Source organism: Vanellus vanellus (genome assembly GCF_965231255.1).
Source record: "Vanellus vanellus genome assembly, chromosome: 5".
In the NCBI taxonomy this organism is placed as follows: Eukaryota; Metazoa; Chordata; class Aves; order Charadriiformes; family Charadriidae; genus Vanellus; species Vanellus vanellus.
In genome coordinates this window covers 7,888,585-7,906,947 of record NC_138910.1, presented here as the reverse complement: position 1 = coordinate 7,906,947, position 18,363 = coordinate 7,888,585, and the positions used below count along the sequence as shown (strand labels likewise).

General features: G+C 40.2%; 1 protein-coding gene across 1 annotated transcript in view; it reads right to left on the bottom strand.

Moving 5' to 3' along the window:
- Positions 1-1,158, bottom strand: part of DARS1 (aspartyl-tRNA synthetase 1) — a 42,050-nt gene extending 40,892 nt beyond the window's left edge. Inside the window, exon 1 of the mRNA XM_082483905.1 lies at positions 1,025-1,158. Coding sequence (XP_082340031.1) covers positions 1,025-1,096 — 72 coding nt within the window. The 5' untranslated portion in view covers positions 1,097-1,158. The remainder of the gene's footprint in view (positions 1-1,024) is intronic.
- Positions 1,159-18,363: the final 17,205 nt, after the last annotated feature.

The window sequence follows — 18,363 nt, the reverse complement described above, 5'->3', positions numbered from 1 at the left end:
AAGAGAAAAAAAAAAGCCAACAACAGCAAACATGCATTGGGATCATTATTTGCTACAGAGAATTTAGTGTGAATACCTCTATAAAGAGCCTAGTCATAAAAAAAAAAAAAAAAGAGTCCTACAGAAGTAGACCTATCGCTAAGTATTTCCTTCCCATATTCAGGCACACTAAGAAATCAAGATCTTGTGTAGTTATGACAGCCAAAGCAAGCTTGACTCATGACTAACACAAGCCTTGGTTTACTTATTTTATTCTATTCAATACATGAACCTAAATTAATTCTAAATACTTTATTTGGGAGGGGGTCTTCATTTCTCTGCTTTTGATGAATCATGGCCCACATATAATTTTATGCAAACCACTTATACTCAGAATTCCTTACTGCTGATGCATTTTTGGCCCTTCAAGAGCAAGCCAAATTGATTTTACGACAAAATGAACCGATGCTCATTATTATTGTTTTGTTTCTTGAAGAAATACTTGTCTACAATTTTTCACCACCAATCCATGATCTTCAAGTACAAGAAACACCTGCCAGGCCAGCAGGAGCCACCGCTGCCCCTGCAGAAGCGGTGTGATGCAGAGCAGCTGCCCAGATGTTTTTGTAGGGGACTGCAAGGGGGAAAGGGCACAGGGACAGGGATGGGCTGTTTCTCGTCGCTCAAACAGGGCCTCCTCCACCCGCACACGCGGAGATGGGACCCCGGCGGGGCTCAGCAGACGCTGAGTGACCGGAGAGGGGCAGAGCTCATTCTTCAGTGAACCACGAACTGACAGGGCCCAGGGGAGGGGGGAGGTGGACAGGCAGGGCAAAAGCAAAAGGCAGCTCTGCCCTCGGGCCCGGCCAACACTCCCCCACCTCTGGCCTGGCCTCCCCACCCCGCAGGGGCCACCGACTGTCCCCTGGGCGCCGGCCCCTCGGGCGGCTCCAACCCCGCGCTAGGCCGGACCCTGCCCCTTCCCCCTCTGGGGACAGGCAGCCTCGACGCCGCGCCCGCCTCCTCCCTCCCTGCGGAGACCCACATCGGCCGCCGACGACTCTTCGCTCTCCGGGCGGCGGTCCTGGCCCTGGCCGCGGGCTGCGGCGCTCGGCATCCTGCTGCGGCCGGCGCTGCCCCTCAGCACCTGGCACAGCCCGGTTCGGCTCGGCTCGGCCACGCCGCTTCCGGCTGCCCGCCTCTCGCGAGAGCGCCGCGCCTGCCTCGCGCCCGCCAGCCTATCGCGAGAGCTGAGCCGCCAGCGCAAGGCGGGGCGGGGCGGGGCGGGGCGGGGGGGGTGCGCGAGCTGCGTCCCCTCAGCCGCGCCCCCCCCCCCCGCTTCCCTCGCCTCAGGTCTGAGGGAGATGTCTTTTCCCGCCCTACCACAGGTGGAGCTGTGGTTTGCCCCCCCCCCCCCCTCCGCCTCAGAAGGCGATCAGCCGCCGAAACGGTCGTTGTCACGAAACTGCCGCCGTCCTGGCGAGGCTCAGCGCCTCCAGCCCTGCCCTGCCGCTGAGGGGAAAGCTGCCGTGCCGCGGCGGAGGTGTGCGGGTCAGGGCAGCGGGTGGGTTTGGCCCTGGCTCGCCCTGCTGCGCAATCTGGCACGTTATGGCCCGAGGTAATGTGTTGGGCTCCGAGGTGGCTAACTAATGTGCTCGGCTCAGCTTGGTAGCCCAAGCAAAGTGTACTGTACTTTCGTCTCGCTGGCAAATTTGGCTTGCCAGTGCTTACCCTGCTAGCAGTTTAATCTCCTGTCCCCCTGCCAATCCCGCTGTTTATTATTAGTTAGCTAAAACCCAAAGTAGGTCTGGTAATTGGGGGGGGGGGGAGTGAACGTCAGCACAGATCCAGGTGTTTCCCTGCAGCTGGGTGTTTAAATCAATGCTAGGGCATTGAGGCCGCCGGGCTGCGCTGCAGGTGCCAACTTTCAAATGACAGAAATCACAGTTGCAAGCGGCTGTTGAATGCTATGGCCATAGACTGTTTATTTTGTGCGGGACGAGAAGAAGGAGTTAGCTGTCCTGATTTAAATTGCAGTTTTGAATTTTCACATTTGACTAATCCCTCTTGCGGTATCGATTAGAGTTCTTCGTTTCCTGTCCTACTGTTGTTTATTTTACAGCGCTTTGTACTGCGTTGGTTCAGCATCTCTTCTCGTGGGAATCCCCTTGTAAAGTTCCCCTTCTGCCTCTGTCTCAGAGAATTGTGCACTTCACCATAAGACCGCATAGCTTTCACAAAATCCTTTCTTCTCATGCAAAACGCTATTGCAAAGAATTAAGATCCAGTAACAGAGAACACAAATCACAGTCAGTTTTCGTACCTCCTGACCACAAGAAGCAAAGTTCTGATAGTAGGGTATGGTGTAGTGTACTTAAATGCTAATGTAGCGGTAACAAAACACGTGGATTTTTTACAGTGTGTCAGTTGTGTCTTTTCTGTTACCTGTCACTTAGAACACAAGGCCGAGCAGAACCACTGCTGAACCTTAACTAACAGACAGATGCAAATCTTGTGCCTGACCACGGAATAGACAGTACAGACCATCTGCACAACAGAGTGCTCTGCAATTCTCGGCATTTCACTGACTTTGCTACGAAATTCAATCAAAACAAACCAACCCTGTAACCCTTGTTTTTATGCTGGTTGCCTTCCAATAGCGAATAGCATAATGAATAGTTCCTCTGGGGCAAGTAACCTGAAGGTGGTTCTGAAGGAAAAACCCTTTTAATATAATTAAGGTATTAACCAAAACCAAAATATGGCCATATAAAGGGCACTGTAGCTAATTATTCCATTGCTGAACTTTCAGAAGAAACATTTTCCAGAGTTTATGCTCTCAGGTAATTTGTCCAGAATCCCTTAGTCTTGCAGTGTAGAAAGATGTTTTTTGAACAAAATTCTGCAATACACTGAAAATAGAAAAATATTTTTAGGAAGAATTACTAATTATTTCATATTTGGTTAAGTAAACCCCTCGAAATTCTCCATTTAATTTGGGTCTGCAGCAAAAATTTATTTTTCCATATCCATCTCACTAAATTTATTACACATCTTCTGTTAAGAAAACAAAATACTATGTGCAGATGATATAGCTCATCTGCTGCACCTTCTATTTCATTGCACTATTATTGAAAATCATGTAATTGGGGCAGTACCTGCAGTGAACCTTAGAGTGTTAAGTAGAAGCAAAGCTGGTGCTGGGCCTGGGTGGGAGGCGGAGGAGCTGGGGGACCTGCTGGGCGGCCAGCGAAGTCCCCTGGGCTTTCCCTGAGGATTACCAAATGGAAATTACATCACCCGCAGCCAATCGGGGGGCCCCGGGGGTACAGCTGGATGGAAGCCATATTCCACTTAAGTAACAAGACATGACATACCATGTGCTAATGCTAAATAATTTATCCCTCAGGCATATAGTGAATTGCAAAGCCAAGCTGAGGCCTGGTCAACAGTTTGTAGTTTAAATTAAAATTGGCTTTTCCATCTTAAAGGGAGGGAGGGGGTTGTCAACTGTTGTGATCAAAAATGAAATGCAGAAATCTGGGGTCTTCTCCTCTCCTCTCCTCTCCTCTCCTCTCCTCTCCTCTCCTCTCCTCTCCTCTCCTCTCCTCTCCTCTCCTCTCCTCTCCTCTCCTCTCCTCTCCTCTCCTCTCCTCTCCTCTCCTCTCCTCTCCTCTCCTCTCCTCTCCTCTCCTCTCCTCTCCTCTCCTCTCCTCTCCTCTCCTCTCCTCTCCTCTCCTCTCCTCTCCTCTCCTCTCCCCTCCCCTCCCCTCCCCTCCCCTCCCCTTCCCTCTCCTTTCTCCTATTATAATTGGATATAATCAAAACACTTTTTAGTGATTTTAGGGATGTACTCCACATATCTCTATTAACATGCAGGAAAATCTTAGGGCAAGTTTTAAGTCACTGGGAATAATAACATCCAATATACCCTTGAAACTTAGGTGTTAGCACGTGTAATATCCTAAACTGAAGTTATTCCAAAATTTGGTCATATATGTATTTGTGTTACAAATGTTATATGGGTGTTTCCATAGCAGAGTCATAAATATGTCTCATTAGGAATCCAGAGCCATTTGCTTGCTTCTGCTTAGGCTAAAGATCACGCCTAGTCAGCCTCTCTTCTGGATAGTTTGAGCTAGCAGTTCACAGAAGCTGAGTATGATGTTAATCATGGCATTTTGTTGCCTGCTGTTGGCTACTGGAACTTGCAACATAACCTTTCCAACTCAGTGGTCCAGCTAAGCTTGGCCAAACCTTTGACATACTTTTGTTAAAATACAGTGCTGATTTTAACTAAATTAACTAAATTTAAATTAACTAAATTTTAACTAAATTTAACTAAACAACACTTCCGTTGAAACCATGAGAAGTTGAAAGTAGTCAGCACCTTCCATAATCTATCCTTATGTAGCATTTACAAAAATCGTGGCTCAGATATTCTTTAATCTTGCAGTGTACTATTGATCAAGAAATGAACAGTTAAAATATACATCATGTTGGTGGGAAGGAGACAGATAGGAATTGCATTTAAGTTATTTGAAGATAAGAAATTAAAAGGACCTCTGGTCTGTGGAATAAGTGAGAGTATATTTACCGAGTCTCTACATGTTTGGCTAGTTAAAACCTGGAGAGCATGAAGTGGTAAAGAGTTAAAAGGAGCATGTGGAAAAAAATACAAAACAAATTGGTATGTCTCTGAAAGGTCTTCAGGGAATTCAGCTTTATTGCCACAATAGTACGCTTTCCAGTATGCAATTACTTGGAAAGGGATTTTGAAGATTTCTCTTATTTTGGATGCTTAATTTAAGTAAGAGGTTGCATTTGATTTTTCCTTTCCAGGTTTGTTTACTTATCTAGGTTCTTGTATGATTGTCAGGCCAGTATCCAAGTTCCCCTTAGATAACAAAAAGAGAAAAAAAAAAGCCACTGAAAAAATGCAGCAGCAGCAGCTAAAAATTTAATATATTATTTATTTTTAAAGTTATGTAAGTTCATAGTGTGCATTCTGTGATGGGGAAAGCTTTTCTCTTAATAATTTTCAACCTTGGCAAAAATGCATTTTTGTAATCGATCATTCTTTTTTTACTCAAACGTTTGTACAATGAGTAACAAAGCCTTTGCATCTAAATCCAAGTAGGAGCAGAATTTGGCAAATCTAATTCCTTCCTGGATTTTCGCAGCTCTACTTCCTTTAGGAAGTTTTTAGTCAATGGGAAACAAAGGCTTATTGAAAGGATTAAAGTTACAACTATTCTTTTGTTTTAGAGCTTCAATCACAGTTTTCCTCTAGTAAACAACATTTGCAATTAATAAAACTTCTAAAAAAACAGGAAATTTGGGGAAGTACGTGCTTATGATAAGCAGCAGGATTTCTTTTAACAGAACGCTATACAAAGGTATAGTCTTTTTAAGTTAAGACAATGATAACAATTGAGTTTCTCAATGCATTTAAAAAGTGTTCCTTCTGATAAACAGAAGACAACATGCTCTACAGTCAGGGATGGGTGATGCATTTAAATAGGATATATCTTGTCAACAGTTTATTGTGTCCCAAAATTATTTTAAATAGCTGCAAACAACTCACATTTCATATCATGCATAAACCTCGTAATCATGTCTTACACAATGAAATATCTATGCCCATTGGACATACAGTACTGCATATATTTATGAACTATTACCCATAAATTGTTTATTGTTTCCTTTATATGATGCTTGAAAGGCATTTGTATAGCAGTTATCTGTGCATGAATAAGAACACATGGAATATTTAATCTTTATAATTTATCTTTTACTGGGTTGAATATGAATATGAATATTTTCATGTTTATGTCAGCTATATTTTTCTTACTCACTTTATGTGTTTACTCCCCAGGAATTATCTCCTGTCATAGGTAAACTGAGGGAAACATCGTAAGGTTGTTGACGGCCCTCCCTGGAGGGCAGTGCAGAGCTGTGGGATGATTGGGACTGACTGTTGCAGGAGACATTTCACGAACAGCTCAACTATTGTTCTCACCCAAGTGTCCAGTTCTTTTTCTGGTGTGGCTTATGTCCAAAGGGTGCTGAAAACAGCAATCTGGAGAATAAAGGATCTGCGGTTCCAACCGGCCCCTTAAGCGCAAATGCATTGTTGTTTCTTACATGCCATTTCTCATTTACAAAAAGCATCTTAAGCCATGGTCCTTCTGATGATAATTTTTACACTTTTATCTCACATGTAGGCAGATTTCTTCTTTCAGGTTTTTTCAAGTAAATCTTCCTGTGAACTGAGAATATTTTTGCTACCATCTAACCCAGAGTCAACTTCTGGTGAAGTTATAAACCTTTAGAAACAGAATGTTTTAATGGGTATCCTGACTCAGACTTTGTTTCAGCAGCAGGAACAGTGCTCTGTTATCAGTAGAATGTGACTCAGCCACCAATAGTAAATCTGATCTTTGAGATCATCCATTAAGAGTAAGTGTTCTTTGTTGCTGTCTGAAACAAACAAGAAACAGAGACGAGTCATCTAAATGATTAAATGTGGCACAGAGGATGTTAAGTACTATTTTTCAGACATTTTCCAACAGCAGTCATGAGCTATTTTGTAAATAAAGTGTGTTACTGATTAAGGGTGCTACACCAGACATTCTGCATGTATACATTGAATCAGACTGTGAAGATAGTCACATAGAAATTTGTGGGTTAGTGTAAATGGACAGACTGATTCCTAGAGGAAATAAGCGTTAGCATGAGAACAACAGCTGAACTAAAATCCCATAAGCCAGGAAAAACAGCTACACAATTACACTAACAGGTGGTTGGTTTCAAAACAAATTTCAAGGTCTGACAGCTCTGTGCACCTGCTTTGGGCTGATTTCTTTTAAGGACTTGGAATTGGCATGAACCATTGATAAAAACCATAATTCTTTGTGTCTGAGAAAAGTAATCATTACCATATAGTGATGATAAACTACTAAAGCCTGCTAAAAGTAGTACTTAGCCAAAAGGTAATATAGGTCATTCTGTACACATTGTCATTATAGCTCAAGCTTTTCTCTACCAGAGAGCTTCAGGCAAACCCCGTTAGGATCAAACCTGTCCTTCTGTAAACTGAGATACTTTCATCTCACTAGGGTGGTGCAATTTGAATTAGGTATGGCTTCAGCCTTTGCCTTCACCATCATAAGAAAAATCAAATTTTATTTAATAGGGGATTTTGACAGATATTCAGCAGATTCTGTTTCAAAGGTTGTACTCTTTCTTCTAAATTTCTTTGAATTGTTAACATTTGGGGAGTTTTTTTTCTTTGCTTGTATTTGTTCTCAGTTTATAGGCATTTTTCTTGAGTTTTGGACAAAAGAAGGATGGTCATTTTCATTTTGGGGAAAAAAAAAGAAAACATGCTTTTATCATTTAAATGTCTGTACTGCTTGTCCTTTATGGGTGGCTCCCACGTGTCAGTAAGAAATAGTATAAATGTTAAATTTGATCGGAACAGATGGATAAATGTAGCATTTTGGGTAGAAGTTACTTAGTTTCTACAAAATTGAAATTAAATTTTCATAACAGTTTAAATACCTAGAAAATCAAGTTCCTCTAATTTTCAGGGAGTGGGATTACATACAGTGCCAAGTTTATCACATTTCTGCAGCATCTGGGCCTTCATTTTGAACACCTCCCTTTGCAAACCTAATGTGTCATGTTTTTATGTGATGCAATCCTGAATTCTAGAAATGTGTTTTGTTAAGTTTCTTCTAGAGGGAGCAGGAAGAATATGATTCCAATTTTCAACTCTGAGCAACTAGTGTGGTTAAGGGATATGCATACCTACAGCCTAGTACATTCTGGCAACACCAGAGTGACCTGCGCACTATGCAAACTGTAGCTACTTTTCACTGCTGTACTTCCTCTCTCTTCTTGTCTGTTGAGCAAAACTTGTAGGCATTTATAAACTTTACGGTGTTCAAGATTGTGGAGAGTGCATACAGAACTGCTAGTTTAGTTCTTTATCCTACTGTGGGGGTTTCCTTCTACATTTTTCTGCTTTTTATAAGAAGTAAAATGGTAAGTATATGGTACACAGCCTGTACCAGAGAAATACATAAACAGGGTGATTAACCTGGCACATCCCATCTCCATTTTACAAATGAAAATGCAAATTAACATCATAAGAGGTTTTTGTTTTAGCTGTACTTTGTTCAAAATGACTAAATACATTACCTGACAGCAGGGTTGTGTGTTTTTTTCTGAAGATTCTGTTTCTCAGACCCTGATAGATTACTCCTTTTTCTTTGGATTGTTGAGCACATTCCTGTTAATTTTGCTTGGCTGCTGTATGATTTAACTATGTGACTGTCAAGGTCTATCTGTTAGTTTTTCATATTTTTGTAGTTACATTCCAGATTCCATGATCTGTAGACTTGAACCTGTCTAATGGAAAATAAGATATGAAAGATACTAAATTACACCTTGTGAAACAGACTTAAAATGTACATCTTTCAATTATTTGCTGTATCAGTTATCTAGGTTTGCAGTGGTTTTGCCTTTGTTGTAGTTGTTCAGCTAATAAAGACTGGGGTGCCCATTTTTTTTGGTTGTCAAGACAGACACTAGCACAAAGCCAAAACCTCAGCTGCCTTCCTTGAGGAGGAGGAGTTAGCAAAGCTGAGCGTTAGGTTCAAGAACTGGGTGCAAGGTTTTATCATTTGAAGGATCAAGTTACAGAAAAAAAAATTAGAGAAGATCATGTGGATGAAGAACCTGAGGATCTGCAAATTTTCCCTCTTAAATATCTAATAGAAAGCTAAGGACAATAGTCTTTTCTACCAGTGAGCTAGTAGAGACTGGCTGTCCATAGTACTGTCTTAAAGGTTAGCTTATGTGATAACCTGCTTATGTGATAACACCTGCAATTAAGTTCAATGTGAAGCCACACCCTCAGACTGAACTACTCCTATAAATGCAGCCCTGTCCATTTCAGACAAGATCATCCAGGTTAGTGAAGCTCTGCTGCTTGTTTTAATCTAACCTGGCTGACCATACTGGAAACACAATGGGACATGCTCTTGTGAACAGACAGCGTAGATAAGGGTTAGCAATTTCCACTGAACTGTAGCGTGATGAACAATTGAGAAAGAGCCAGTGGGCAGTAGCTTGTATGGTACAGCTGTTTGCAAAGGTATGTTTGTCTATGGCATGAATCATTCTGAGATGTGGATCTTGGGCTTTCTGCATTTGGAGACTACCACTATGTTTACTGCACGACTGTGACTAACAGTTTCTTTATCCAGTATGAAGGCTGCTTGGAGTTGTGTTGTATTCTAATATATTGGTAGATTTCAATCTGCTATGGAGTGATCCTTTATCACTTTCTCAGAGTGTGGCTCTAAGCTTTTCAGAAGGTCAGGACATCTCAGGACTTAGCTTTGAATGCTTTTCTCAGAGACCTGGCTGTTGAAGAGTGCTCAGATTTTAAATTGAAAGATGTGACCCATTTTGCAGAGGAAGAAGAACAAATAGAACTGGAAGTGGGAAGGTCACCTTGAATAGCACATGAACTAGTTCTTAACAGGCTTTACAATTGCTTTGTTTCTTCCTCTCCTAGTGTTGTAAACATGACTAGCCAAAGGAAGACCTTAGAAAACAACTCAAGGAAGCTACGAACACTGTTGAGAAAGCAAAGAAGCCAGCTGGACCGGTTAGTGTTAAACACAACATTTTCTGATAGTTGTATTGGATTGATCTCTCCACATTTCTCAGTAGCTACACATCACATATTTGGAACTAGTATAGTGAAGCAAGTGAGGGTATTCTCATACAGAAAGCTTACTTTTTAATGCATAATAATAGGATGGGTTCTGTTTGTAGTCTTGCTAAATCCCTGGTAAATGGACAGCTGCTTAATCCAAGGTTGAACAGAAGAGGAAGGTTTTAACACATCCTTTTTTCGCTTAGAGTTTAGCTACTGGGCTTTCTGCTAAAGGACACCCTCTCATTTTTCTTGAGCACAATTACCTAGAGCAAGCACGTTCGTCAATGAATTGAGAAATACATGGGGTTTTTATGTAATGGCAAAGTTCTCAACCTTATGCTTAGGAGGCTGTATTGTTTAGAGGGAATGTTGAATTGCTAGTGGTTTGTGATATTTTATATTTGAAGAGTCAAGGACATGGAATAATGATGACAAGTCATAGGTTAAACCTCTTAGCAAGAATAACTTTGTAGATATCAAATCTATCTCTTCTTAGTTTATGATGTCTAAAAAAGGTGTTGGGACTAGGAGGTACAGTTGGTGAATATAGGTGGTATATCTGTGTCTGTAATTTGAAGTAACCATCATGTATTTTCAGAGTACCTCTTGTCAAGGTCACTGTAAGGTTGTGTGGCATCCATGATGCCTGTCCCAGCTTTCCTAATTGTGCATAAGTAGAAGGATGAATTGCTCAAACAACATGCAGCACCTTAGTTGTCCAGGGTGGTCTGCACAAGTGTTTGCACTACGTTCAGTACATAGCGGGAGGACTTGGTATTTCCTGGCTCCCTGACCACTTTCCTTTTCCTTTAATTCCTCCACTGAGCAGCCTGTGTCGATTTCCACAGTGTATTAAATCTTGCTTGCAGACAAACATGGTCATTTGGTACCTGTCAAAGAATGGCAGTAGGAGCAGGTGTTCCTCTGTCACTATGTTCTACCTCTTGCCACAGTATTTAATGTCTCCCTTAGTATTTTGCTGCCTCCCATTTGAAGTCTGAGACATCTCTGATGTAAATCAGAGGATGTTTTCTTTTCCTGTTATGTCTTCAAGAGCCCAATTGTCCTTGCATGCACTAACTCCCATTTGTAAATAGTAACTCTGTCTCCATGGTTGGTTAGGTTGTTGAAATGCATTTCTCATTCTACACTTCATTTTTATTTTCAGAAAAGCAATCTGTGGCTCTTTACATTAGGAGTCAAGGGAAGGTTTTGCTGGAACATGTTTTACAAGCTGAAATATTTCTGACAGTAAAAACAAAATTTTCATCTCTGTTATGGGCTGGGATATATTAGAATATAGTTTTATCCAGAATAATTTATCTCAAATTGGAGGGAAATTTGAATTCTGAGGTGATATCAAGTGATGTTTAAGTCATATATATGCACAGCATGAACAGAAGGAAATGGTTCTCTATGAGAGACAGCAAAACTGAGCAGGTAGGAAGAAGAATGCAGATTTTGCAAAGGGAATACAAAAGAAAACCCTTTTGTGTAAACAATAATAATAATAACACAGACATAAATGCAGCAAACAAGAAAGGATTAAAAAAATTTAGTTAGTTATACTTGGTAAGCTGATTGAGCTAGAATTGCCATTGTATCAATTGCCTTGGACTTTGAAACTGAAGTACATTAAACAACAAAAATGAGAAAAATGCCTAATAAACTAATTTTGACTTTGAATGTTTGAGCCAATGAAATGCCTTTGTTTCATGTATTTATTTGTTTGTGATGTTATCTACAAGTGGTGACTGATTTCTTCCTGCACAATATCCATTCACTACAACTAAAGAGGGATGGGACATTCAACCCTTGTTTTTGGAGTGAGAAAATAAGTTGTGCATGCGAAGAGAACAGACTATCTGTTATTGCTGGGTCTATCCCAGTGCTTCTATATAAGGCTCTCAGCCTTTATAAGTTATAAATGTCATATAACTTTTTCTAGAGTAGGTTGAATAACATTTTAAATTATGGTCTAGTGATACAAGTTAAACCTGTAAACTGAGGTTGACATAGAGTAGCAAAGGAAAATAATCTCATTTTAACTATCTCTGTAGGTGGTACAGTGTTCTCCAGAATCAGTGAGCCATTACTTGATCTCTAATTGTCCTTCATTTTCCTGTGCCGGGAGCTATTAGAGCAGGATTTAAATTGTGTCTGTATTATATTTCTGCATTCCATAAGGAATCAAATTTTTAAATTGTCGCATAAAGCTCCTCAGACACCTCTGCAACTTCAGACAATAAAACCTTCTAAAACTTAAGGTTTTTGGAATGACCCATCTCTTTGCAGATAGTGTTGTTATTTTAAAGGTTTTTTGGTTGATTCCAACCCCAGGACATGTTTTCTGTGCAACGTACTGCTTCAAGCTCATGGATTTGTAATTAATGGAGAAACCAAATTCATAAGGCTGTTCAACATTTAAAGTATCATAGTTCAAACTTAAGAGACAGTTCATGGCAGCAGTAATACTTTTTTGTCTTCACTGCAGTTACAAAAAGTGATTTTTATGTGTTCTTATTTGATTCAGGTGAATCCATGGTCCCATCATGAGCCCTGTAGCTTTCTTCTGTTCTGCTTTCTTTGTCACAAGCCATTTTCTGCTTAAGTGGTTAATTGTAGGTTTGCTTTGGAAGAGTGTTGGTTCTGGCTTATTGTCTCAAAAGCCATAGCCTTAATCCGAACAGGATATAGCCTGGAATCATTTGAAATCCTATTGCTTCCAGTAACCTTGAGGAGGCTCATAAAAATATGACATGAGCTCTGAAGAGAGACATGGAGAGATCTGATTACAAATGGGTAAAAAAACTTTCTGTCCAGAGCAAGTGATTAAGCTTCATGTCTCCGTTTCCAAAACCACCTTCAAACAAGATCAAAATGATCCCTAGGATTTGCTTTAGCTATTACAATCCATGGGTTAGATTGCTGTATTTTTCCATTGAACAGCAAAAAGCGTATATGATATAAATGTATATGATATGTATATAAAATCATTCTTCTTTTTTCCTTCATTGTGATATTTTCCTAGTCTCAGTTGGGTTTTCCCCCCTCTCTTTTCTCCTGTGTCTCTTTCTAGAAATTCCTCTCTAGATTTTCTAAGTTAATTTTTCAGGAATGCTCTCAGGCAAAAGTTCTCAATGGTACGAAGTCAGATAGATTATATTTTTTTTAAAAAAAATATTTTTTAATATTTCTTCTTCCCTTGATAGTCTTTATATGTTTTAGCCAGCTTGGAGAGATATTGCATTTAAATATATGCATCATTAGTGAAGATCTGTGTGTGTACAACTGAGAGCAGAATTGGCTTAAAGTCTGCTTCAAAAGGAAATTGAGTAGGATCCTGCAATCCTGACCTGTTTCCCTTTCCAACAGCAAGGAGCTGAATCAGAAGGGAACTAATGAATTCTGGTCGATTTCCTTCAGTGCACCAAAGCTCTTTAAACATATACTGAAGAAGGGAAATGAAGTAGGATTAGTCCATTTCCCTTTGAAGCCAGCTGTGTGTTCACAGTACAAGTACTGGAACATTATTTCACTTGCCACTTTCTGGCTGTGGGCCAAACTGTAGTATCATCTTGAATTGACGCAAAATCCGAAAATACATAGGGAAACACATAGACTGCCTCTGCACGGGGAGTAAGAAATTGGTATCCATATGGCAAACTGGCTTGTGTTGTTATTCTTCAGTTCTTTACTTGTTTGGCAAAGGATGATCTAATTATTTTTTTCATTAGCTTTGCCATGGCCATAAGCTTTTCTGGTGCCTTGTTTTCCCTTTTAGGTTGACTTCAAATGGGAGTGTGAATTTTTAATTTAATGTTAAGACATTTTGTTGTTTCTTTAGTGCTATTAAGTTGTCTTTTTGAGGGAGAAAAGTCCCACATGATTCATCTTGTACAGAGTGTTTTTGGGGAGGAAGGATGTTTGAGGAGTAGTATAATACTGAAAGTTGCATATATGTGACTCACACAAATACTAACTATTGTTCTGCCCGTATATAGCACCTTTCTTTCCAGAAAGTCCCAAAACATTTTGTAAATAATGAGATTGCCTAGCACGTGAAGCTCTCAGGGACTGAAATATTCTTTTGGTCCAAAAGGATGAGACTTCGCCACTCCATTTGCGTTTAGTGTTGCAGAACTATAGCTACTACAGAGTTGAGCAGTTCTGATCCTTTGTGTAGGAGATAAGCAAAAGATATAGAATCTTATCCACAACAAAAGATATGGAGTCTTATCCACAGCAATATAGACATAAAGTACACTGGAACAAAAAGTGGCTGCAATCTCCTAAGTACTGTGCCAATGGGAAGAATTGGAACATTTGGGCTGGGACCTTTCTTCTACAGAGCTATTGGATCTCTGTGTTTTGCAGAGTCTTTCTTGTAATGTGTCCACAGATACTGCCCCTGGTCTTATCTGTTACAGGACATCTGTGATTTCCATGTTTTTCCATGCCACTGTGGTTTTTGCCTGTTTAATTACAGCACATTTCTGAAGGCACAAACTAAGCTGACAAATATGTTGCCCTGATGGCATAAAGGAGGCCGAACCAGGCAATTACTGGTATGGCAGTGTCAGCTGGCGGTTATACTTTTTTCACAGTTTGTGTTGACGTAGCTATGCTGGCAGAAATGTGTAGTGTAGTGCTGACTCTAGGGATCAGTGGATGAAGATTCTTGGCTGCCCTTAAAGTAGATGCACACTAACCAAATAAGGGATTTGTAGATTAGGACTGGGACTTCAGACTTGGTCCAGAAGTGAGAGGAGGATCGGTGGAATACCCAGAGCACCAGAGCAATATTAGACTCTGTCAGGCCGAATACAGTGCAGCTTCTCTCTGAGGTTCATGTTTGCTTGCAGGTTGAGTGAGCTGCTGAATTGGTACCAGAACTGACAGAAGGCAACTAACATAAGCAACCTTCATATTAAGACCATGCTAGCAATAAATTTAAGAAAGCTAGCAATAATTATAAAGAGACTTGCTTCCTATTCTGACTGCTGTTTTTTACCTAATGATAATACTGTCTGTAAAAGACCATGAAGGATTGTGATTGCAGAGCTAAGTTCAAACCACAGAATCTGAATCTGTATGGGCTGGCCTTTTGAGAAGATTAGGCAGTCCAAAATTAAATCCATGGATAAAGCAGTGATCTTTCTTCAGGCTGTGGAAAAACCAAAGGAATTTCTTAGTTTGCTGTTCTTTGTTCTCAGGAAAGCACAGTGAAAGGAGGAAAAACAAGAAAAGGCTATGCTTGCATTCCTAAAGAGGCCTTTAAAAAAAAAAACAAACCCACCCAGGCAATGAAGAGTCAGGTAGGAAAAGATGAATGGCCTTGAGAATTTACATGCAAAACTGCCCTTATGGGAGAGCTACAGAAAAGCTTAACAGATCTCTATAAGTCCTATTAACTCAGCCAAAAGCTAACAGAAAATTGTCAGTATTCTACAAAGCCCAGTGAACAGTCCCAAACGCAGGCACGCAGATTAGACATGCATGACTTCTGGGGGCCCTGAGATGGAAGGGGATGCACCCGATCTGGAGAGTGGGGAAAAAACAAACAACAAAGAAGTGCAGATAATTCAGTACTCCCTCGCCCTCTACTCTGGAGATGTTCCCTTTTGTGTCTAACACAACAGAGGTAGAAATTAGGCCACAGCATCACTGGAGCAGACGGGCACTCTCTGTCTGTGCAGCAGCAGCATGTGCTTCTTTTCAGGGAGTTGCCTGGCAACGGAATGCTGTCCGCCTGAGTAACTGCAGGAGCCCATTGAAACCCACCGACGGGCAGAGGGAGGGGGAGAAAGGAAGAAAGAAAGGAGGAAGGGGGAGAGTGAGCTCACCAGTTTAGAAATTTCTGGCAGCAGAGTCAGGACACTAAGAATGAAAGGGAGAAAACAAACTAGGAAAGGGGAGAAAAACTCTTGCTATTCAGGAGTCAATCTCTCCAGAGATCTATAATTTTATTTCATACATGTCAGAGAGGGCTCTAATTTCACTGATTTTATAGAACATGTGAGGATGCTCACGCCCAAAGAATATATTACTTCTAATATGTAGAATCTGCATGCTTCTGAAAAGCAAAAAGTGGTTGTGGAAAGCTGAATGCCTGTACACAACCTTACTGTAGGTAATGAGAGACATCCTCCACGGCAACTGCTTCCTTTGTATCGCACTCCAGGTGACTGGGCTTTCAGGCCAGTAAGCTCAGCTTCTATTAGCCCAGTGGGACAGGACATGTGGGCTCCTAATAATGACGTCATTAAATACTGTGCTGGGGACTGAATCTATTATAGCGACCAACAATTAGATTGCATCGTTGTGCCAAATGACTAATTTCTATTAGTGTGGGAATTAGTTAAATATCACTTCATCTGGGATTTTAAAGAACCTAAAGGAGTCAAGTGTTTCACTCTCGCTGAATTTCAATTGCATATCTCCCAGGGAAAATTAATGAGCTGAGTCCTAAGAAGCCTTGCTGTTTCCAAAGGAGCTTGGATTTATTGTTTGTTGTCCAAGTCTCTTTTCCCCCTCATTTATAGATACAGAGTATTCTTTTTTACATGCAGAAATATTTATCAGAAATTTCAGTTATTAACAGGTTGGAAATTTGGAGTCCTTGCTCCTATGGAACAAGCTTTCAAATGATTCCAACTAACGTCTCTTGTCAGAGTTGTGAAGTTAATATTTGTGAAGATGGACAACTTGACCACTTTAAGAGTTAGCAACTCACTGAACTAAATGGTTAATTCTCTCGGAAGTCAAGATCAGATTCAGGAAATGAGCACTGAAACGGCCTTCACTGGAGGCTGTTGCAGTATGCTTTCTTAGTGAAAACTCAAGCCCTGGAGAAAAAACTGGAATTAGTTAACTATCCAAACAGGAAATGCTGTATTAAATTAGACCAATATTCCATCTGATATGAAGCCAATTTTTGACAGTTACCAGAAGCACAGGAAAGTATATTATGAATAATTTGGAAAAGGATTGCCTGAAAAGGGAATCTCTTTCAAATGGTAATCTATTGATGGTAGGATTATTTTTTAAAATGTAAGGCTTAAAGAAAATATATGTCAATATGATTGGTTATTGTAAAAACTCTAGAAGAGCCCTAAGTCCCTACAGACAAATACATCTATTATAAGTTTGAATTATTTTTCTACAGTGAACAACTTATATGGTGTGTGCTGCCAGGAGCTCTGCTCACACTAAGTTGTTCAATCGTTGGTTTTCCTCTAGGTGTGTATAAGAACGCTGCTAGTTGTACAAATGTGCTTAACATATTCAGATTAATTGGACAGTCATTATTGTACAGGAGACTGATGAGTTGTTAGGGATTGAATATACCCTCCAAGAATATGGATATGCTGTCATACTGGCCTGTTGTGTGAAGGCCACTGTTCTGCAGCAGCCAGCCACTTTTGAATTTCAGGAATGATACTAACAGATTTAGCTGGAAGCAGCACGGATCTTTTCTCGGTTACATAATTGCTTGATGTTTTATGGTGAGAGCAGGGGAAACTCTCTTCGCAAAAAATACCCAAAGAACTGGGAATAATATTTCCATTATATCTGAAAAATTGTGTCCTATGAGGTAACCAACCCAGACAATTACACTTTTTTCTGCATCATGAGACATGAAAACAAGCTGTAGTAAAATAAAATTTAGATAAAGGAAATAATTTTGTTTCCTTTGGAAAACAGAATGTAAACTGTTTTTCTTTTCTGTTGTTGTTGTCGTCTTTTAATAACTGTTGTGATCGTTTTAGAAACAAGTTAGAATGTCTGGGGAGAATTAACTATCCAGGTAATGGGTGGTTTTTACAGTTACAGCAGTATCTTACAGGACACTGAAAGAAGCAAATCTTTTGGGATCAAACATCCTATGTGCTTTCTTATGACATTCATACTTTAATTCAAAAGCGCAGTCTTCTGGGGTATTTTTTAGATTCTATGTTGCTGCTGTCATCAAGCATATCATTCCTATTATTCTCAGTTCACTGGCTTGTGCAAGAAACAGTTTTTCTCCTGAAGCCCAGGAAATGGGCCATGTTGATTGTTCATCAGAGAATACAACTGAAGTTTAGCTTTGTGTTTGACTGCAAGAGAATTTTCTGTAATCAAAAACTGTGTATCCACTCTATATCTGAAAGTAGGATCAGAAATTCCCAGGTTTTCCAGGATATGTAATTATTTCAGCCATTCTGATACAATAAGACTGAGCTCAGTCTTTGGTTTTCTCTTATCAGATTTGCCATACTCTACAATACAATAAACGCCCACACAAAAAACAATGTTAAAATAAGGTTAAGGTAAGGACATATACTCACAAAGGAAGGAAGTTCTGAAATACTGTTTTCATTAAAATCTTCACTCAACAAGCAGAATGTTATCAGAAGATGAAGGGTCTCTGGCTGAGGACTGAAAGTATCCTAAAATCTTTACTACTGTGGTATGATCTTTAATGTACAAAATGATTCTTCAGTGATCTGCTCCATCTTGATAATCCCATCCACTATCAAAATGTTATTGCAGTAGATTAGTTGCAATACTTACTGTTGTATATTTTATGCATCAGTAGTTTTTTAATTTGATGTCTAGAGACAGCATTGAAAGCTGAGAGCCTATATTGAAATCTGAAA